Below are 23465 nucleotides of genomic sequence, written 5' to 3'. Positions count from 1 at the left end.
GAGATCTGGAAGAAGGGAAGATCGGGCTAATTAGCAAAAGCCACGGTGCACCTCCTTAGCCATTAGGGAAGGCAGAACCGGGGGCCTGAGCTGAGCGTGCAGGGAAAGCGGTGGAATAAGCTAAAAGGCGGACTTGTCAATGCACGGACCTCAGATTTTTAATGACGTGCGGTTTTAGATCCGTGAGGTCCGTGTTTTACCCCTTCCCTGTTTAAACTTTTAGCATAGTGGGGCACTGAGGCCATTCTTTCTTTCTTTCTCTGCTTCCTGCTCCCCCTGTCCAGCAGTAGCCCTTCTCCCTTCCTTTCACCTCTCCACTGTGCAACAGCAACATTTCTCTCCCCCCCTCTTCCCTGGTCTTCCTTCTCCCTCTTTTCCTCTCTCTCCCCAAAAGAGTCCTGCAGCAGCATTCCCCCCACAGTCTCACACAGCCATCGGCAGCATTTCTCATTCTCTTTCTTCCCCCCCCCCCTTTCCTGGGTCTCACACAGCCGTCGCCAGAGCAGCAACCACAACTTGCTGCTCCTGCTTGCTTCGGGCCTTCATCGCTGCCGGGTCCCACCTACTTTCTGTTTCCGCGACGGCAGGACCCGGCAGCGAGGAAGGGCCGAAGCAAACGGGAGCAGCGAGTCGAAGCCTCCCTCCATGCCCTATCTCTCGCCAATGCCGCCCTAGCCAGGAAGCGACTTCGGCCATGCTCCGGGGCTTCTCCTCCCTCCCCCCTCATGACTTAACTTCCGGTTTTGGAGGAACAGGGTCGGGAAGCCGGCAAGCGCAGCGTAGTCAGAAGTCAGCCGGCGTCGGAGATCAGGAAATCAGCTGAGGTAGGCACTGCGTGGGCACGGCACCACGGACCCACCAAGTTTGATGTGCGCATGCGCACTAAGGGTATTATAGCAGATTATTATTAGTAGTTGTTGGGTGGTTACTTTTCTGTTGGGATTTTTTAAACCTTTTTAAAAAAAATTTTTATTTGTTTGTTTTTTATAAATCAGAATTTGAAACCTGGTGGAAGGAGGATAGACTTACTTTTGGAGGGGTTTTATTTCTGCTGGACTTTTCTTCCATTATTTTGTGTGGTAGTATTCTTATTTCACCTTGTATCTAATTTTGCCTTGTACTTCCGTGACTCTTCTAATGAGTAATAAAGATCTTTTTTCTTTTTGTTCAGGTTTGTGGAGTCCAGCTGTACCATGCTTTTTCGTTCTTACTGTGTCTGATCGTGCCCTGTGCAGCTTCGTACTTGAACTGTCTTGGGTTCATTGATTAAATTTCTCATTTTCTCTTTACCTCTCAGGGGCTTCTTGGCTGGTCTCAGAAAGATCTGAGGACTGAATTTGGTGTTGAAGAACCAGAGAAGATAAGTACTTCTGATAGCAGGAAAAGAGTATGGGACAATGAATTTGGGATTGGAGGGACCCATCAGAACAGTGACTTTAATATAACAGAGATGGATCCGAGTAGTGACTATGGGATTGCTAAGAGGGTGTGGGAGAGAGATTTTGGTATTCAAAGCACTGATCAGAGCAGAACATTTGATACTGAAGAGCCATGTATGCATAGGGAGACGGCCAGGGACACGGAGTTTGGCCTGGGGGAGACGGACAGGGTGTTTGGCCTGGGGTTGATGGCCAGAGACAGGGAGTTTGGCCTGGGGGAGATGGCCAAGGACAAGGAGTTTGGCCTGGGGGGGACAGACAGGGAGTATGGCCTTGGGGAGACGGCCAGGGACAGGGAGTTTGGCCTGGGGGAGATGGACAGGGAGTATGGCCTGGGAAAGACAGACAGAGACAGGGAGTTTGGGCTGGGAGAGATGGCCAGGGACAGGGAGTATGGCCTGGGGGAGTCGGCCGGGACTAGGGAGTATGGCCTGGGAGAGACGGCCAGGACTAGGGAGTATGGCCTGGGGGAGGGGGCCGGGACCAGGGAGTATGGCCTGGGGGAGGGGACCGGGACCAGGGAGTATGGCCTGGGGGAGGGGACCGGGACAAGGGAGTATGGCCTGGGGGAGGGGGCCGGGACCAGGGAGTATGGCCTGGGGGAGGGGACCGGGACCAGGGAGTATGGCCTGGGGGAGGGGATCGGGACCAGGGAGTATGGCCTGGAGGAGGAGGCCGGGACCAGGGAGTATGGCTTGGAGGAGACGGTCAGGGAATATAACAGGCACAGTCTTGAGAAGGATGGTGTGCTACAAGGATCAAATCATCGTGATGAATGCTGTGTACTAGAAGAAGACATCGGTAACACGTTTGGGACCAGGGTCACAGAGAAAACCATCTTACCTGGGGCAGAGATGTCTGATTTTCGCATTGGTTTCACACAGGACTCAAGCAGCCTAGCACCTAGGTAAGGAAGTAATCTCATCTTAGCCCGAGGAAAGAAAGTTTTTGGTCAAGCTCTCTGCATTCTCTTCTTTGTAACCATTTGTCTCAACATTCACAGCACAGGAAAAATTGTATCCCTAGATCCCTAAGCAGTTTGCTGCTTTTAGATTAAAATTTGATTTTCTTTTAAGTTTTCAGAGCTTAATATACTGTAAGCACTTGTCTATAAGTCGGATATTTTTCACTTTAAAATCTCATTACTAAACCAGTCATCTTATCTATGGGTCATTCTCATCAATTATACTTAAATTGTTATCAAGTCAGGCTGCTAGTGTGCCTTAGTAAAAGACCCCCTTAGATGTTCAGGAAGAAAAAAAAACACATATCTTAAACTTAAGCACTTAACTGCACATGTACACGGATACGTTAGCAAAAAGGTAATGCCTATTTTCCTTGTCTCTTCTCTCGTTACAAGAAATTGTTTCCGCCTCTCCTGAACTGATCTTGTCACGCTCATCAGGGTTTTTTCATCGCACTTGTCCAGAATAGGTTCAAGGGGGGAAGGGGGTAAAACGGGGACCTCGCGGATCTAAAACCACATGTCCTTAAAAATCCGAGGTCCGTGCATTGACAAGTCCACCTTCGCTTTCCCTGCAGCTCAGCTCAGCTCAGGCCCCCAGCTCCCTCGCGGACCTCACGGATCTGAACTGTACATCACATCCTTAAAAATCCGAGGTCCGCGCTACTTTTGAGGTCCCTGCCACTTTTAGTCTCTGGCTCTGACAGAGCTCTATGACAATTTAACTGTGACGGATCCTAGCATAGGGAGGGAAAAGTATTAGGATCCGTCACAGTTAAATTGTCATAGAGCTCTATCAGAGCCAGAGACTAAAAGTGGTGTGGACCTCGGATTTTTAAGGATGTGACGTGCAGTTCAGATCCGTGAGGTCTGCGAGGGAGCCGGGGGCCTGAGATGAGCTGCAGGGAAAGCGAAGGCGGACTTGTCAATGCACGGACCTCGGATTTTTAAGGATGTGCGGTTTAGATCCGCGAGGTCCGCGTTTTACCCCTTCCCGGTTCAAGGCGATTTACAAATGCAAGAGCCCCATGCAACCTCGTGGGGGAAAGTTACATCGCATCATAAGAGGGAGAGACTTACAGAAAGAAACATTGTGTGGAGGAGGGTTACATTGTTGCAAGAGGGGAAGCGGTTACTCTACTTTGAGGAGGAAGCCTAAGTAGCAACCTCGGGAAACGTTACATCAAAAGGAAGGACTCCTTCAGTAGGGAGAAGTCTCAGTACTGTTGAGGGGAGGCGACATTGTTGCAAGGGGGGAGGCATTAAAATGCACTGGAACCCCAAAACATTTGAGCCTTTTGAATTATTGCAAACAAACATTTTTTAAAAAAGTTGTATTTTCTGCTTAATTTTCACCCCATTTGTAAGGCCACAAAGAGCTAGGCAAGTGGGGGATTGTAGTTATTTTCCAGTTATGGCTCTACACTTCTCCCTCGACATTCGCGGGGGATACGGGCAGAGCCGGACCGTGAATGCCGAAAAACCGCGATTATCCAGCTCTGACCCACCCCCACCTCCCTGCCGCCTTCCCGGCCTTACCTGGTGGTCTAGAGGCCTTTCAGGGCAGGAGCGATCTTCCTACCCTCCTGCCCCGTGCATATCGCCATCAGGAAATGGCTTTAGGGAGTTCCTGACATAGTCTCGAGAGACTACGGGAACTCCCAGCAGCCATTTCCTCATGGCGATCTGCACGGGGCAGGAGCGTAGGAAGATCACTCCTGCCCCGAAAGCCCTCTAGACCAGTGTTCTTCAACCTTTTTACACCTATGGACCGGCGGATGGGGGGGGGGGGTGCTGGATTGCAAGACCTGCTGATTCGGAGAGGGGGAATCGCTTGATATATTGGGGGGTTGCTTGATCAGGATCGAGGTGCAGTTCTGATGGGGGGTGCTGGATTGCGAGGCATGCTGGATTGGGGGTGGAGATGGGGGGTATTTACCCCCCCCAACTGGATTGGGGGTATCACATACTGGAGTCCTGGGCTATTCTGAACAGCCCCGCAATTAAAGCATGGCATAGAAAGGGCCACACTGAAATGCTGGCTCTTAAAAGGCGGTGATGTATCATCCTAGATCTTATTTGAAATTACCTCCTTGTGTCTGATGATTATTTAGCCCTGATATATAGTATAAGGCATGTCAAAATATGGTTTTGAAAAAGCATTCGTTTCCATCAACAATTCCTACTTTTATTTTCAGGCATAGTCAGAGTGAAGAATTGTTTGGGTCCTCGACCTACAGGTCACATGGTTTGGTGGAAGAGCTCTTAGGAACGGATTCATCTAAATGGTCCAGTGAAAATGAGAAGCTACCGTCGGATGAGAGGAGCCGAGCGGAGGCAGAGCAAGAACAGATGGACTTCAACCAGTTCGATGCACCACACAAGCACGATCATGGCCTAGAGGCCGACAGCCACATTGGTCAGTTGCAGCCTGACTCCATGACTAAAGCTGACCAGACTGATGAGAAAGATCAAACAGATGCAAGGTTGCTTCCAAAAGAGGAAAGGCTTAACCAAGAAGAGTCGGTATCGCACCAGGCACAAGGTCAAACCCTCTCTGAGCCTGAGGAAATGGAAGAAGCAGCATCTCCGGAAGAAGATTTCACATTCCTGGGGGTCAGTAAAGACAGGTCACAGTTTAACAAGTATTACAGATAAATCCCAAGCTTGATTGTTGTACCTGTGCTCTGATGCCTACTTGTGATAGTATCTCAATAACGTAGAGGCTTACTCAATCATAAAATGATTCAGCCATCTCCAGGCTCTTTCATATATAGTATTAGCAATACAAATTCAAGTCACAGTACACCCAGCTCCTGAATGACTGATTCAGTCTGCATTCCCAGTACTCATGGTACCGGTTACCATCTGAATTTATGGAAAGCAATATATTACCAGCCCAGACTCTTTCCAAATACTATAATCCTACCATGATGACATGATGCCCCTTCCAAAATTAGTTTGTCTACTCTTATATCTTCTATGCTCTCTTCTGAAGGAAGTTGGTGTGCTGGACTCCAGTGCCTGTCGGAGCCGAGCATCTCTCAACCGTAAGCGCGGACACCGCGCTCCAGTTATCCGACCCGGAGCAACCCTGAACTTGAACCTTACTGAGACTGATGGGATGTTTCAAGATTCAACTGGTAAGAAAAATAGCCCTCCATTATTAAGTCGATGACTGGGTTGACAAAGCACTTTTTATTAATGCGGCAATCTTTATATGATGATTGGGAGAAGTAGTGCTTACATCATCATTTTCATTTATAACACAAAAATTAGTGTTGAAAAGCCCTATCATGCTTTGAAAGAGGAAAGGCGGGAGAGGGGAGATTGATAGAGACGTTTAAATACCTACGTAATGTAAATGTGCACGAGTCAAGTCTCTTTCATTTGAAAGGAAGCTCCGGAATGAGAGGGCATAGGATGAAGTTAAGAGGTGATGGGCTCAGGAGTAATCTGAGGAAATACCTTTTTATGGAAAGGGTGGTAGATGCGTGGTACAGTCTCCCGGTAGAGGTGGTAGAGACAGAGACTGTGTCTGAATTCAAGAAGGAATGGGATCTTTTAGAGAGAGGAAGAGATAATGGTTACTGTGGATGGGCAGACTGGATGGGCCATTTGGCCTTTATCTGCCATCATGTGTCTAAGTATTTAAAACAGAATTATAAGTTACCAGAAAATCTTGGCATGGAAGGTAAAGACAGTGATTAGAATTTCTTTTTTTTTTTTCCTGGTATATGGATGTATTATAAAATGTATGAACACGTATTCTCCATAGGGCTCTCTTCTTGATATCTATCGTATGTGAGTTGCTGATGGTTCAGTAACTCAGCAGCCAGAATTTTGTGAGGAGGGAAATGCTGGGAGTGTTGGTCAAATTCCACTGGTTACCAATTAAAGAATGTTGTTTACTTAAACCTCTGGTCATGGTATTTAAATTAGTACAGGGAGGAAAGTCCCGTTATTTAAGTATAAAAACATTAGACGTTATATTTCATGTAGGAACAAGGTCGTTCCAGGGTAACCTGTGTCTGGCACCCGTAGACAAAAAAAAAAAAAGTAGAGAAGGGCTTTCAGTGTGGTTGCAACCTTTTACTTGGAATAAACTACATTTTGGAGTTGCGATTGTAATCATCTCTGCTTTTATATAGGAAAGGTCTGGAAATGTATTTGTTTACTGTAAATTAGAATTTTAGTGCTTTGTTTTACTGTGAATATCTTATTTTTGTTTTGTTTTGTTGTCTTTTACTTTGTAATTCTGTTTTATTAATTTAATATTTTGAATGAGTCCACACACTTAAATAACTAAATAAACATGATGCATCACATTCCATCTGCAGGAAGTAATTAACTTTAATTAGGGTTACCTCCACGATGTCACTTTGTAATGTTTCAAAATCCATCCCACGTGACAATAGAACCGAGGATGGGATCAGAAGGATACTTGGGGAATTGGGACGCGATGGCATCTTCTAATGACATAGTTGGTTGGCTACACCAGTTGGAGCTTTGCCCACTTGCTTTTACAACTGTAGTTACTGACTCGATCCCCAAACATAAAGTGTGTGTGTAGGGGGGGGGGGGGAACAACAACCCGCCATTAATATGCCACTTGGGGGGACTGACACCCCCTCTTACTATGCCACTGGGGGGACCAACCCCCCCTCCTTACTATGCCACTGGGGGGACCAACCCCCCCTCCTTACTATGCCACTGGGGGGACCGACACCTCCCCTTACTATGCCACTGGGGGGGGGGGACAACAACCCACCCTTAATATGCCACTGGGGTGGACCAACACCCCTCTTACTATGCCACTGGGGGAGGACTGACACCTCCCTTACAATGCCACTAGGGGGGACTGACACCTCCATCCTTACTATGCCACTGGGGGAGGACTGACACCTCCCTTACAATGCCACTAGGGGGGACTGACACCTCCACCCTTACTATGCCACTGTGGGGGGGGGGAACAACAACCCACCCTTAATATGCCACTGGGGGGACCAACACCCCCCTCACTATGCCACTGGGGGAGGACTGACACCCCCCTTACTGTGCCACTGGGATGACCCTCTCCTCCTACTCAACCACTAAGTTGCAACTCTTTATGGTGACTTTAGTGTCCTGCCTCCTTCAATACCCCCTGATAATAAAGACCTAGGACAGCTTTGATGTACCTCTCTTGCCGCTGTAGTTTCATGCCTTGCCTAGCCATTCTAGCATTTGATCAATGAAGGAAGGAAAGCACAGTATTTGTTATATATATGTGTAGTTTTTTGTTTGTTTTTTTTTGGGGGGGGGGAGTTATTGTTTTATTTTTGAAGATTGTAAACTGCTTTGATGGTCATCTCGTTTGGAGATCAGTTTTGCAAAACGTATTGTAGTTTTAGTTTCATCCAGGGGTTGCGTTCAGTCAGTCTGACAAATTGAAGTACAAGAGAGTTTTGAGGCTGTCATGGTCATACTTTGCAGTTGCTGAAATATCCTTCAATATACAGCAACCTCTCTCATGAATTCTTTTGACTGTGGGACCAGGAAGAGCTTCTCTCATGCCAACTTTGAAAGCTGTCCTGGGAACCACAGTTTTAGTGGTAATGAAAAGCTCTTTATACAAGTCCTCTTCCTGTAGCATATGCTACAAAGATAATTGCACCAGCTCTAGGTTGTAGTCAGATCCACTGGGAGTCTGGGGATTCCTACTACTACTACGATTAATTATTTCTAAAAGCGGTACCAGACGCACGCAGCGCTGCACAGAGTCGCAAAGCAGAAGAAAACAGTCTCTGCTTGAAAGACCTTACAATCTAAACAGGTGAGACAGACAAACAGGATATCACGGATACAGTTAAGATTAAAAAAATTGCGGCTGTACTCACTTGAGGAAAGAAGAGAACGGGGGAGACATGATTGACACGTATAAGTACATCACGGGACGCGTCGAGTCCGAAGATGATATCTTCTGGCTCATGGGACCCTCGACCACCAGAGGGCATCCGCTGAAGATCAGGGGAGGGAAGTTTCATGGCGACTCCAGGAAGTACTTCTTCACCGAAAGAGTAGTGGATCATTGGAACAGACTCCCACTCCAGGTGATAAAGGCCAGCAGCGTGACGGATTTTAAGAGAAAATGGGATCTTTAAGGGAGTAAATTCAGGGGACGGGATACTTGGAATGGGCAGACTTGGTGGGCTATAGCCCTTTTTCTGCTGCTTTTTTCTATGTTTCTATGTTTCTAAGGGGAACGGTTAATCTGCTGGCTGGGTTGGAGGGCAGAGGGGAGTACAAGCCAGTCAAGCCATTGTGACATCACTGATGAGGTTGGCTCTTATTGGTGGAATGAGGCGTTGTGACATCACAATCTCAGCCCAGCTTCCCAAAGACTGAAACTCTTCACACTGCTGCTACTACGACAATGAATTATTTCCACAGCGCTACCAGATGTACGCAGCGTTGTACAGAGTCACAGAGAAGATAGTCCCTGCTCGAAAGAGTTTACAATCTAAACAGCCAAGACAGACAAACAGGATGTCATGGATACAGTTAAGGGGAACAGTTAATCAGCGGGCTGGATTGGAGGGCAGAGAAGTAGGGTTAAGGATTGAAAGCTATATCAAAAAGATGGGTTTTCAGTCTGCTTTTAAACAAGGGACAAACTTGGGTAATTTATTCCAGGCATAGGGGGCAGCTAAATGTATTCCTAAATGCATTTCTTTCTTTTTTAGAACCTAAATCTGTGAAACCAGAGTCGTCGGACGAGGAAGTGGAAGAACCCGAGACCAGACGAGCGAAGAAGTCCCCTGTGGCCCACGGTGTTAAGCTTGGCCTCTTCTCGGGCTTTAATCCATTAGCGCTGAAGGTACCGTATAAGGCAGTGATCTTCACCTACTCTAAGCAGGTGCCATTTTAGATCCAAAGGATCTGGAGGAGTGCAAACAAATTAGAAAACGAAGGATATAAATTAAAGAATTTAAGGCCGGTATTGGACAGACCTGCACGGTCTGTGTCCCATATGTGGTGATTCGGTTGGGGGTGGGCATCGGTGGGAACTCCACTAATTTGGAACATGAGGATGTTACTAGCCAGGCTTTATGGTAGACGTCCTGCAAACAACGGATGGTTGGATAGGCTGGAGTGAGCTTGGACGGCAACTTCAGCGTTTGGAACCTAGGACAATGCCAGGTGGACTTTACAGTCTATGGCCCAGATATATCAAAGAACAGACAAGTTAATCTAATCATGTATTTTTTAATAGGTATAAGTTATGGGCAGACTGGATGGACCATTCAGGTCTTTATCTGCCGTCATTTACTATGTTACCTGGAATAAACCCAAAGAGTAGCAACATTCCAGAGCTGAGATTGTGATGTCATAATGCCTCATTCTACCAGTGCTTAAGAGCCAACCTCAACAGTGATGTCACAATGGCTTGATTAGATGGCAACTTCAGCATTTGGAACCTAGGACAATACCAGGTGGACTTTACAGTCTATGCCCCAGAAATATCAAAGAAGAGACAAGTTAATTTAATCATGTATTTTTTAATGGGTATAACTTGATGGGCAGACTGAATGAACCGTTCAGGTCCTTATCTGCCCTCATTTACTGCTACTAAATCTTCCTGTAGAGTGCTGTAAACCAACTACATCACTGATCAAAATGTGCCAGTGACACCCTGCCCCCAGTTTCTCTTTTCTCCTCCCCGCCCACCCCTTCCAAACTGGCTGTGAGCCCCTTTTTTTCAGTGTCAGCTGGGATTCCATACTGTGCAGAGAGAAGCATGCTTTGATTTCCTCCATGGAGGCAGGTGGGAGTTATTCTTGGGTGTTAAACGCTCTGCAGCCAAGCAGTATTTGTCAGTTGACAGCAGGTACGCATGCATATCTAGTGGCCTCCTTCTCCTAGAAGTATGTATTCTGGTGAGACCTCATTTAGAATATTGTGTTCAATTCTGGAGGCTGCACCATCATAAAGATATAAAAAGGATGGAGTCTGTCCAGAGGAAGGCTACTAAAATGGCGCGTGGTCTTCATCATAAGGTGTATGGGGACAGACTTGAAGATCTCACTCTGTATACTTTAGAGGAAAGGTGGGAGAGGGGAGATATGATAGAGACATTTAAATACCTACGTGATGTAAATGTGCATGAGTTGAGTCTCTTTCATTTGAAAGGCAGCTCTGGAATGAGAGGGCATAGGATGAAGTTAAGAGGTGACAGGCTCAGGGATAATCTAAGGAAATACTTTTTTACGGAAAGGGTGGTAGATGCGTGGAACAGTCTCCCGGAAGAGGTAGTGGAGACAGAGACTGGTTTCAAGAAAGTGTGGGATAGGCACATGGGATCGCTTAGAGCAGGGATCTCAGAGTCCTTCCTTGAGGGCCGCAATCCAGTCGGGTTTTCAGGATTTCCCCAATGAATATGCATTGAAAGCAGCGCATGCACATAGATCTCATGCATATTCATTGGGGAAATCCTGAAAACCCAACTGGATTGCGGCCCTCGAGGAGGGACTTTGAGACCCCTGTCTTAGAGAGAGGAAGAGATCATGGTTACTGCGGATGGGCAGACTGGATGAGCCATGTGCCCTTTATCTGCCATCATGTTTCTATAAATCCAAAGAACAGTCCAACAGAGGACAATCCCACGAGTTCAGCAAAGCATAAAAACATAAAGTGGGGATGGGACAATGGACTTTCTGCAATGTGAAATGAGCCAAAGGAGAATATGTATAAAAAGTTTATTATATCCATTCACATTAAACTTGACCTGACACAGCACTGTGTTTCGGTGTAAAATGCGCCTAGATCAGGGATCACATATACTACAATATAAAACAGAAACAAACATATAAATAAATATGACATGTAAATACCATAATAAATAAATATCAAAAATTGCACTAACACATATGTATATATTAACAATCAAACCTGAAACAAAGCATACAGAATGGAGTATAACATGGTGTACTTTGAAGCCAAAGGCTGTATAGATCTAGGAAAATCCTAAAATCATAAACAAATATGCACAATATGATTGATTGAAAAAGAGATTTCACCTTAATCATCACATTGTGGACCACAGAATATTTACACCAAGATACCATCACGTTTTCCATAAAATATGTTTATGTTTATTAAAATATTTCTATACCGCCTATAAAAGCCAAAAAGGATCAAAGCGGTTTACATCACAACTTAATCATATTTAAGAACATAAGAACTGCCATCTCCGGATCAGACTTTCAGTCCATCAAGTCCGGCGATCCGCACATACGGAGGCCCAGCCAGGTGTACACCTGGCGTAATTTTAGTCACCCATATCCCTCTATGCCTCTCGTAAGGAGGTGTGCATCTAGTTTGCTTTTAAATCCTAGAATGGTGGATTCCGCAATAACCTCCTCTGGGAGAGCATTCCAGGTGTCCACCACTCGTTGCGTGAAGCAGAATTTCCTGATATTTGTCCTGGACTTGTCCCCCCTCAGCTTCAGTCCATGTCCTCTTGTCCGTGTCATATTGGACATTGTAAATAATTTTTTTTCCTGCTCTATTTTGTCAATTCCTTTCAGTATTTTGAAAGTCTCGATCATATCCCCTCGCAGTCTCCTTTTCTCAAGGGAGAACAATCCCAGTCTCTTAAGTCGTTCCTCGTATTGGAAAATAGGAAAGGCAAGAAGATTTCTAAAACTGTTATATGAAATAAATAAATAAATATAATATGAAGGGAGAAAGACGATCGCTATACCAAGGAAGAAACATCATTAAAATGAAAAATGCCAGAAGAAACTGCAGCAAAGGGTTTGATGTTATTTCTAAAAGCAAACAACTTAGGGCTTCTTTTACTAAGCTGCGTTAGGGCATTCATGAGTGGAATTGCGTGCTCTACAAGCTAACGCCAGCATCAAGCTGGCGTTGGTTCTAGCCGCGTAGCGCAGGGTTAGCACGCGCTAATCTGCTGCGTGCGATAAAAACTCTAGCGCACCTTAGTAAAAGGCGCCCTAATTTATTGATACAAAAAAAAAAAAGATTTATGTTTGATTTTAAAATCAATATAAACAACTGGGTAAATTCAAAAAACAAAAATGTTCCTAAATGTCCATGACAAAAAACAAACTGATAAAGGAACAATGCTACTTCAAAAAACCTTTGAACCTTGGGTGGTGCTCAGATTCCAAGATGGAAAGCAAGAGACCTCAATATGGGGACTTAACCCCTATAGAGACTCTGTAGTATCTATCATTGCACCGTATGAAAGATTTGTATGAAGTATTTGTTAATGATAACTCGATGATTGTATAGTCTCTATCATTAAACACTTCAAAGTGGAATAAACTTTAAATTGAGTGAACTTGAAAAAATGAACTTAGCTGTAAAATACAGGAAGCGTTGGTAATGCAGGGTCCTGACGCGTTTCGCCGCCCTGGCTTCCTCAGAAGACCCGCAAGCAACTTGTATTCAGCCTGTTCTAATTGACGTCAGTGAATGATACAATGTTCAAAACTTATCCTGATAAGAGAACAAACATGATGCAGATAAATACATTTGAATAGTAAGCTGTGATAAACTAAATAATGTAACTTTACCAGCTGGTAAAGTTACATTATTTAGTTTATCACAGCTTACTATATATATTCCATATGCAATAAAGACCCCACCCTATCCTTCCAGTCCCCTGCGGTAGGCATCACTGGCTTTTTCCAATAAGAGGCTAACAAACATTTGGCTGCAGAGAGACCTAAACGAAGGAGTTTTCTACGCCACCAGACATCCCTCAAGTTAGAAAGACCCAATAGACAAGTCTGTGGAGTAAGCGAAACCAACTCTCCCAAACATCCAGTAATCCAAACATAAATCTTAAAGCAAGGGGAACGTTACAAATTAAGGGGTCCTTAAAAGTTCTAGCCGTTTTAGCGCACGTTAAACGCTAATGCGTCCATTATATCCTATGGATGCATTAGCGTTTAGCGCGTGCTAAAACGGCTAGCACGCCTTAGTAAAAGGACCCCTAAATGAATGCAAGCATAAAATGGTATGCAATATCGAAAGGACTATATAGCATAGCAAAACATTTCTGAGATGTATAAAACACAGTGTAAATTATTGCCATCAAAGTTTTATATTAAAAATCTATATAAAACTTTTTATGCATATTCTCCTTTGGCTCATTTCACACTGCAAAAAGTCCACTGTCCCATCCCCACTTTTTTTTTTTTGGGGGGGGGGGTTCTATAAGCATAAAGCTCTATGACCTCGCAATGCAAATATTAAGAGTCTTAGCCTATAACAATAATGCTGTATGACATCACAATGCAGGTGGAAAGAGGCTTAGCCAATAGGGAGAGGAGGAAATAATGGATGCTGCGGATGGGCAGACTGGATGGGCCATTTGGCTTTTATCTGCCCATCATGTGTCAATGTTTCAGTTACACAGACCAGTGAAGAACCCAGCAAAATGAACATTACATATCTGAAAAAGCATTGGGGTCTATATTAGAAGTCAATGGGTGCAGCCAGTGGCTCATGGCCTTGGAACAAAGAGCATTGAAGAGTTTGGGGTCTGTGTTGATCTGAGAAGATGCCCATCTCTGACTCTTGAAAAAGATAAGAACATAATAGGCAAAATATTTCATTCGGTAAGATGGATTGTTTCACATCAGGTATAAATGTTCTTGAGTAGGCTTCAAAGATAGAAGACCGAGCACAACGGAGAAAAGTCACCAGGAGTCATCCTTGACTTGATGGCTCTTGATCATCATCAAGATGTCAGAATGGAGGCATGAGAACTGGAAGTGTAGGGTCATGAAATGGTTAACTGTTGTTTAAAATATTGCTCTGGCCTACATAGCTGAAAACAGTGTAATCTACTGACCTCATCTGCCTAAAATGTATGTCCCTACCTTACCACATTGTAAGCTAAATAGATAAAGAGTTTGAGCCATGATGTACCCTGCCCTTCTGTACATGTAACATTTAGAACTGTAAGATTTAGATAAGCAGAGAAATGAGCTAGTTTCCTATAGGACTATAAGTTGTAGCCCTGAACCTATCATAAGTGCTGGCTTAGGACCAATAATAGAAAAGTTGTAGAAAAGTTATAGAAGTTGTAGAAAAGTTATAGAAGTAACAAATGAAAATTGTAGTTTTTGCATATATTAGTTTGCATATGCTTAGTGAAAAGGGCATAAAAGTCCGTGCATTTCCTGTTTCTAACACTCTAGTAGGCAGGCTGTTAACTGTACTAGAGTCCAGCATGCTGTAATAAACCTCTTGTATTTTCTTCACTCCTCTGACTTTGTGTGTCCAAGTGACCTTTCAGAAGAAGTAGTGAATATGAATGTGATGGGGATGAGAGTGGAAGAGGCAGGGAAAGCTTTGCTGTTGTGGCTTATAGTAGTAAGCTTTTTGCATGTATTTCTCATAGACAGGGACTTGCAGAAAATAGGAAGAGGGGATGGTACGCCAGAGAAACAAACCACACCCTGAGGACATGTATCGGCTATCATAGATATTACATAAACTGTTTTCTGTAATAGATCGGCAGCTCAGTAGATAAACATTTCTAAAGGAAAGATCACTCCCTTAATGGCCTTACAATAAATGCAATAGTGAGCTGAACACACAAAGGAACACACAGGGACAGAAAACTTTTTAAAAATCAGAGCGATTAAACACTGAGGCGGACACAAAAGAACTCGGTAGAGACGGTGGCTTTTTTCCCCATTATAAGCTGTAATGCCTTTAAAATGTCACTGTTTTATCACTTCGAATTCCCGTCCCCTTTCACTGAGCTGTACAAACATTTGCAGACAACCTAAAACTTAGATGAGTGTGTACTATTTTCAACCCAGTGTTGAATGCCTTGTTACTCCACTGACCTGACGAAGAGAGGATGACTTCTCCAAAGCTTCTCAAAGGTGCCTTTTTATTGGACTAACTTTATTACCTACAACTTGGTTATTTCTCTTAGGCCAAGCTGAAACAGCGGAAATCAGTGGAGGAGGGAGAGCAAGCTGAATCCAAGTTGCAAAAAGAGAGCCAGTTTCAGCGTTCCAAGTCCTGCAAAGTGCCTACGTCTGGAAAACCAGCAGTATTGCCGCCAAAGCCGGAAAAAAGCACGGGGTATGCTTCAAGACAAACTCTTCCACATACACATACAAGGGAGTTCTATATATGGGACTCGGGGCCTGCTCAAGAGGTTGTGGTGCCCTGGACCAGTTGGGGGGGGGGGTTGTGCCCCCACTGCTCTGCCCTAACCCACCCCCCCTGCTTTGGGATCAAATTCAATTCAATCATTTAAACGTGTTTCTCAAACCAGTCCCTTAACATTCTAGTTTTCAGAATCTCCACTTTGAACGTCCATGAGAGGTTTGCAAACTGCACGCAAACCTCTCAAGTATTCACTGTGGATATTCAAGAAACTAGATAGGTCAGTTTTCAAACTTTTTAAAAAATTATTATTGCTTTCCATCTCTTTCCCAATCTTTCACTTCCTTCTCTTTCCCCTGCCATGCAACATCTCTTCTCCATGTTTCTCTCTCTCTCCCCTCCCCTAGCCATATAATAATTCTGTCAGCCTGTGTATCTCTCTCTTTCTTTCTCGCCCCATCCATGCAGCATCTTCTCTCTCTGGTTTTCTCTCTTCCCTTCTCTTTCTGGTCTTTCTCTCATCCATCCTCTGTATTTCTCTTCCCTCTCCCTAGACATCCAGCATCTCCTCTATTTCACCCTCCCTTCTGGAATATACTCTCCTTTCGATGCTTTCCATGTAGCATCTCTTCTCCCTCTGCCCCACCTTCCCTTCCCCCACCCCAGCCATCCAAGATCTCTTCCCTCTCTCTTTCTGCTCTCTTATGTCTCTGCCCCCTCCAGTCTCATTCTCATATCCCCTTCCCCAACCTTCACCCAGTCTCATAGTCTCTCTTTTGCCGTCTGTTTTCTTCCTGTTCCTTCTTCATTACAACAGTTCAGCTCACTATTGAAAGCTTGAAGTGCGGTACAGGAAGTTTGGGCGCTCCCACGGTTTAAAGTCCCGTGGAACTTGAAACCATGAGGGTACCTGAGCTTCCTATACCATGAGACTCAAGCTTAGTATAGTGAGCTGAACAGATTTCATCGGTGAAAAAAAGAAGACATGATAAGGAATATTTTTTCCTGCTGTCCATCAGTACTTGCTGCAGGCCAGAAGCAAGAAATAATTTTTGTCATAAATCTGTACATTCCCCTCCTCCCTTCTCTTACCCCCCATGTCCTTCCGGTTTCCCCTTCTTGTCCCTGATTGTTTTCTCCTTGCTTCTGACCTGTTTTCTTAACTGCTTTGGTGCAACCTTATTGATAAATAAGATGTCCTTATGGGTCAAGTGGGCTAAACCATTTTCACACCTGAGTGGTTGGCCCAGTTGTCCACATGGCCAACAGGAGGAGCCCGTTCAATCGTGCAAAAATCTGCAAAATTCATTGGATGTTAGCTTAGTCCACTTGTCCATAGGCAAATATTGTTGTCTTGGTGCACTAAATCGAACAAAAGTCACAAATCAGAAAAATTGGAGGCTAGCCCATTTGATGGTAAGGCCATCCAAATTTTTCTGGCCTCAGCAGAAGGCCAGCAAAACAGGTATCGGTGCATTGTAAGCTTAAAAGTGGCTCAGGAGATCTGAGTCCTGCTCTTTGTATGAGGGAGCTCAGCTACGGAAGGAGGCCAATGTTCAACATGTACGTATGACACCGACTGATTTGGGTGAGATTGCATAACCGAAAACGCTGGATTTGCATAATGCTTTTATTCTTCTGATCTCTAGCTTTCGTTTTGTCCCGTAGGTCTGAAAGTTCCTCCCCGCAGTGGTTAAAAGCACTAAAGATTAAAAAGAGGTCAACAAAATGAGATGCTCAGGTGAGATCTTAAGTCCTCTAAGAAGGAAGGAAGACAGATGAGGCAAATCACAAACCCTCTGCAACAGGGTCTCCAAAGTCCCTCCTCGAGGGCTGAATCCAGTCAGGTTTTGGGGATTTCCCCAATGAATATGCATGAGATCTATGTGCATGTACTGCTTTCAATGCATATTCATTGGGGAAATCCCCAAAACCTGACTGGATTCGGCCCTTCGAGGAGGGACTTTGGAGACCCCTGCTCTACAAGGTCAGATGAGGAGGGAACAGGAAGATGCCAGCCTGTGGATTTACTCCATGGTTTACAAGTGCAGACCACTTGTAAGGGGAGAGACAGTGGCCCAGTGCAACCCTCTATTACAGGGGTCTCAAAGTCCCTCCTTGAGGGCCGCAATCCAGTCGGGTTTTCAGGATTTCCCCAATGAATATGCATGAGATCTATGTGCATGTACTGCTCTCAATGCATATTCATTGGGGAAATCCTGAAAACCCGACTGGATTGCGGCCCTCAAGGAGGGACTTTGAGATCCCTGCCCTATTATGAGAGACTCTTACAGCAGTGACAAATGTTCTGTTCTGTAAAGAAAATCTTGGCATAGTTTGGACGGGATCACAGACATTGAACAGTAAACTGTGTTTATGTACATTTCTCTAACAGTACCACTTGCTAGACAGCAGCTTTCTGCTCCTCATTGTGATGGATACAGGGTCCTTGGAGAAAATAATTCCCCCTCTTTTACGAAGGTGCGCTAATCAAATTAACATGTGCTAAACGCTAACACGTCCATAGACTAACATGCACGTGTTAGCGTTTAGCACGAGCTCAATCAATTAGGGCGTGCAAATCGGTGAGCGCACCTGAGTAAAAGAGGGCCTTCGTGTATCGTGCCTATGAAGAGTTGGAAGTGATAACAGATGGAGAGGAAAATTAAACCCAAAAGAATATGCCACATTATCAAAAATATTGGCAAATCTACATCCCAACTTCATAACCATTAAGAAAAAAAACAAAACCCAAAAAACAAACAAATAATGAACAAACCTTTTTGCACAGGTGAAGTTCATACAATATACAGAGTTGGGCAGTAATATATTACTTTTATATAATATCCAAGAAATAAAACGTAACTAAAAGTAACATGCTACTTTCACAGTAACTTAACATATTACTTTCATTAAACAAGTAATTAGTAACTTTAATCTATTATTTTTTAATAAAGTAACTTGCCCAGCTCTGACAGTACATAATTGTGTACAAATCTAATACTTGGACCATTTTCTGGTGTGTTACAATGTGTCAATTCAAAATACAAAGTAGTTGAGGACAAAACTAATATCAAGTGAATTTTTTATGCCAGACCTCAAACACCCAAGGCACTACTTTTAGCCGTTTTCGTGCCCTTGCTGGGGTGGTGTTTTCATCATTGGTCTTGGCAAAGTGACGTGTGCAAAAATATATATATTTTTTAATATATATTAACTTTAAACAGGCTCTGTATAAATTATGAAGTGCCTAAAGTGTTGTAAAGGAAAGGCACTTATCTTTATGCCCAATGGCTGCCCAACCGTTTCTGTCTTGGTTTCGTCAGGGGCTATGCCTCCTTAAATACAAACACGTGCTGAGATTAGTTCTGTTTTTGGTCTTCAGCGAATGATTTTTGCACTGCTAGGCTTTCCTATACCAGGTGCTAATGTTCTGGAGGCAGGTATGTATTAGAGGTCTGCACGGGAACGGGGATAGCGGGGGTCCTACGGGACTCCCCCCTAACCCACGGGACTCCCACAGGGATGCCCCTCTAGCCAACGGGACTCCCATGGGGATGGAAGGCTTTGGAAGCAGGGTTCGTCCATATAATATAATGGACACGTCAGCCTTAGTAAAAGAGGGGGGTTTATAAGTTAATTACCTGAACAGAAAACAAAAAAAGGGTTCCACCAAAGAGATTCCACAAGGAAAACAGCAGCACAAACACAAAAGAAACTGGAATTGATGATCCTGTCAGAAGTAATTGCTGCTTTTTATGGGGACGGGCGGGGATGGAGGTAATTCCTTGAGGGGATGGGTGGGGACGGAGAGGATCCTGGCGGGAACGGGTGGGGACGGAGAGGATCCTGGCGGGGGTGGGTGGAATTTCTGTCCCTGCGCAACTCTCTAGTATGTATGTTTTTATTCTGAACTTTGGGGGGTGTGGGGGGGGGGGGGTGACTGGATCGGTGAACATGGAAGGGAGTGTTTGGGGTTCTTTACTTTGTCTCTGCAGTGGTTATCTGGTCACTTTCGATACTTTTTTGGCACTTATGCCTGTTTTGACACCGCCTAGAAGGTTTGATTAGGCGGTATAAGAAATTTTAAATAGACTTGAAACTTGTCTAACTCATAAATGTTTACGTTTGTCCAGGAAGGTCTAGTAAAACATTCGATTATCCCTACAGGACGACTAAGTCTAGGTCGACCCACATCCTGCCCAAATCCCGCCCTAACCACTCCTCCAGGAATGCCCCTTTCAGCTCTGGGTGCACAGTGGGCTTCAGAGGCCTAAAAAGTTCCTCGATAAGTCCAGACATTCAGTTTGATTATCGGCACTTGGGCGAGCTGCCTTGAGGGTTGGCCGAGTGCCGACTTGGTTTTAGATGTGTTTAGGTTTTTTATTATGAGCCCCATATTGTTTAAACTACAGTTCTTGTTTATACGTGGTTTTGCACAAATATAAATATTTTAAGTTTAAAAAAAAGTGCTAAAACGCATGGCAAGGATATTTAGGGCTCCTTTTACAAAGCTAGGGCCTTAACGCGCGGAATAGCGCACGCTAGCCGCTACTGCCTCCTTTTGAACAGGCGGTAGGTTTTTGGCTAGCGTACGCTAATCCAGTGCGTGCCTTAAAAACGCTAGTGCACCTTTGTAAAAGGAGCCCTTGGTCTTCGTAGACTGGCTCACCAGGTTCACCCATATTTCTAATTTCAGTTTATATTCGAGTCGACCTTTTTTTTTTCGTCCCTTTTGTGAGGAGGGGGGAAGGGTCATCTCGGTTTATATTTGGATTGGTTTATATTCGAGTATATATGGTCCACTGTAATTACTGTGAAAGATGCCATAGGTCTGGCATAAATAAAGGGGGTGGAGACCTATCCAGCTACTGCGTTTCATTTGTGGTTTTGTGGTATATATTTTATCCTCCAAGAAAACCATTTTCCCCTGAAAGGTATGGCCTATGGTGTGTTTACAAAAAAACCCCAACTAATTTAAATACTTGAAAATTTGACACACTGAAACAACAAAATATGAAAATGATTCAAGATGGTACCGACTTTCTATAGCCCTGTATACAGCTCACCTGCAGAGCACTTAAGCTGATTTATACAAAAGCTAATAAAGTTTTTGAAGATTACTTTGGTAAATAGGATTAGTGAGACAATTTGACCCAAAATAGAGTACATTATAATTTCTGAAAGCAGCATTGCTTCCTCCTTGCAGAAAATTAATTTGCCTTTAATGGGTAGTCAGTTCAGTGCCCAGCTAAGTAGAATTCAAACTTGTACAACTATAAACAGATGTAAAACAGAGAAACGACCTAATGCAAACTCTCTCTTCTTGCAGATTCCCTCTTGGTTGTGGCCCCTTCACGGTCTGTGGCACTGAAACCATTTCCCTGAAAATGAGAGACAGCGTCTTGTCCCAAGGAGCAGCCAAAAGGCACAATTCTACAATTATGCACTTTGTACTTAAAAAAAAAAAAAAAGCACCCTTTTCCTGTCGTATTTTTTTTTTTTTTTTAAAGAAAAAATATTTACATTCCTTTTTATACAAATATAATTTTTTTAGAGAATCTATATTATTTGTAAAGGATCAAAAATGACTTAATTCTGCTTAAATGGTGGGGAGACCGGCCTAAGAACTTAATCCTGTGGGTGTTGGGTTTTTTTGTTTTTGTTTTTGTGTGAAATATGAAATTTACTTGAAATAAAATGATTAAAATGGCACTTGGTCTGTTTAGTGACATTAAAAAGCCTTGTGGTGGTGATGTCTTGCTCCTGGTTAATACAGGCGTTTATAATCATCTTAATTGCCAAAAGAATTCCCCTCTGGATCTGAATGCTCTCTTCTTCACTGGAAATGCAAAAAGGGAATGGGATTTGTATACCGCCTTTTTGTAGTTACATAACCACACTCAAAGCGGTTTACATATACAGTGTACAGGTACTTATTTTGTTCCTGGGGCAATAGAGGGCAACGACTTGCTCATGGTGCAGAGGCACCAGCTTGCGCGGTGGTCCTTAGATCAAAGACCAGTGCCCTAACTGAGTCTAGCCTTACCTACGTACGTTCCGGTTCAGCAGGAACTTCTCCAATTTTGTCTTCAATGCCTGGAGGGTGCTTCCCCTATAACAGCTTCTGGAAGAGCATTCCAGATTTCTGCCACTCTCTGGGTGAAGAAGAACTTCCTTACGTTTGTAAGGAATCTATCCCCTTTTAACTCAAAAAGAGGCACATCCATCGCGTTGATTAGCAAGTCTCTTCTATCTACTTTATCTACTATCTATCTTTATTCTATTCTATCTATTCTATCTACTTTGTTACAATTACCCATGCATAGCTTAAACAACTTTAAATAAATAACTCAAATTTTTTTGGTAGGTTTCTCAATTTTATAATTTCAATCATAATGTGCCACGAAAAACATTTGCTCTGTTTAGTGTGCCGGAGCTAAAAACACAATGCTGGCTTAAGATGCATCTTGCACCTAGCTTTGGGGGCAAGCATTTAGGGTACACCTGGTGTAAATGCTGCTGCACAACTAATGAGCAATTGGGCACATAAATGAACCTCTATGCCCCCCCCCCCCATGGCTGTTCTTCCTTTGAGTTACATGGCATAATATTTATGTGTTGTAAAACTTTAAATAATAGGAGTGTAAAGTCATAAGAACATAAGCAATGCCTCCACTGGGTCAGACCCGAGGTCCATCGTGCCCAGCAGTCCGCTCACGCGGTGGCCCAACAGGTCCAGGACCTGTGCAGTAGCCCTCTATCTATACCCCTCTATCCCTTTTTCCAGCAGGAAATTGTCCAATCCTTTCTTGAACTCCAGTACCGTACTCTGTCCTATTATGTCTATGTTTTATAACTCATATGAATTGATCACCAGCTTCTTTAGTTAATTCATCCAGAATTCTAGTTTTTCTTTTCTATATTCTCTAATCTTAGTATTATTCTTTCTTATAAATAAATATATAAATATATGAGGAAGTACTCAGTGTCTTATCTCCTGCATGAGAGCCACAGCGAGATCATTTTGGGACCATCATTGCACTTATGGGTCCCTTATTACACATTTTGTCTAATCTTAAAACAAAAAAAAATCATCCTGCTTGAGCTTAAATATTTTGTTCTTTCATTGATCAACTCTTAAATATTGAGCAGCGTAGTTCATTAGAACAAAGCAGTTTGCATTTATTATCTTTTATACTTTTTGATAACTCAAAAAGTATAGGACTCAAATATATTTCATTTCACTTGTGGTAGCAATAGATTATATTAGCAAATCTTTCTTTACTATCTGGACATCCCGTACCTCCTCTGACATCTCTGCCCTCCTCACATCCCCCCCCCCCCCCCCAACATTCCTGGGCTCCCCTCCCGCATGCCCAGAACCCCCTTCCCTCCCCCCATAGTTTCAGATCAACAAATGGCAAGAGGAAAGCTCACTTCCTCCTGTCCACAGAGCCGTGGGCTGCAAATGACAGGGATGCATTGGGTGGGACCAAAGGCCCTGATTGGCTTAAAATCACCATATTCCTACTTATTCACAAAATCTCATAGATAAAATACTATGGGGCTCATCATCGAAAGTGAAAAACATCCAAAAACAGCTTAAGCCGGCACTTGGACGAACATTGTCAAAATACGTTCAAGTGCAGATAATAAAACCGGGTTTTGGACGTATTTAAAAATAAAAAAGAGCTAAACGGGGCATTTCAAGAGGAGCGGGGCGTAGGCTGGCTTAGACTTAGTCGTACTGCATGTATAACCGAATGTTTTTCAACACAGCATAGACGAAACTTGGACATTGTGACTTAGACCAGTGGTTCCCAACCCTGTCCTGGAGGAACACCAGGCCAATCGGGTTTTCAGGCTAGCCCTAATGAATATGCATGAAGCAAATTTGCATGCCTATCACTTCC

General features: G+C 43.8%; 1 protein-coding gene across 1 annotated transcript in view; it reads left to right on the top strand.

The window, feature by feature from the left end:
- The window catches only part of TNKS1BP1 (tankyrase 1 binding protein 1), a 61359-nt gene extending 40095 nt beyond the window's left edge, over positions 1 to 21264 (top strand). Inside the window, exons 6-12 of the mRNA XM_033919812.1 lie at positions 1298 to 2346; positions 4602 to 5019; positions 5402 to 5546; positions 9129 to 9262; positions 15371 to 15522; positions 17218 to 17290; positions 20882 to 21264. Coding sequence (XP_033775703.1) covers positions 1298 to 2346; positions 4602 to 5019; positions 5402 to 5546; positions 9129 to 9262; positions 15371 to 15522; positions 17218 to 17281 — 1962 coding nt within the window. The 3' untranslated portion in view covers positions 17282 to 17290; positions 20882 to 21264. The remainder of the gene's footprint in view (positions 1 to 1297; positions 2347 to 4601; positions 5020 to 5401; positions 5547 to 9128; positions 9263 to 15370; positions 15523 to 17217; positions 17291 to 20881) is intronic.
- Positions 21265 to 23465: the final 2201 nt, after the last annotated feature.

This window comes from Geotrypetes seraphini, chromosome 14, assembly GCF_902459505.1.
Source record: "Geotrypetes seraphini chromosome 14, aGeoSer1.1, whole genome shotgun sequence".
Lineage (NCBI taxonomy): Eukaryota > Metazoa > Chordata > Amphibia > Gymnophiona > Dermophiidae > Geotrypetes > Geotrypetes seraphini.
This window is presented reverse-complemented; position numbering and strand designations above follow the sequence as displayed.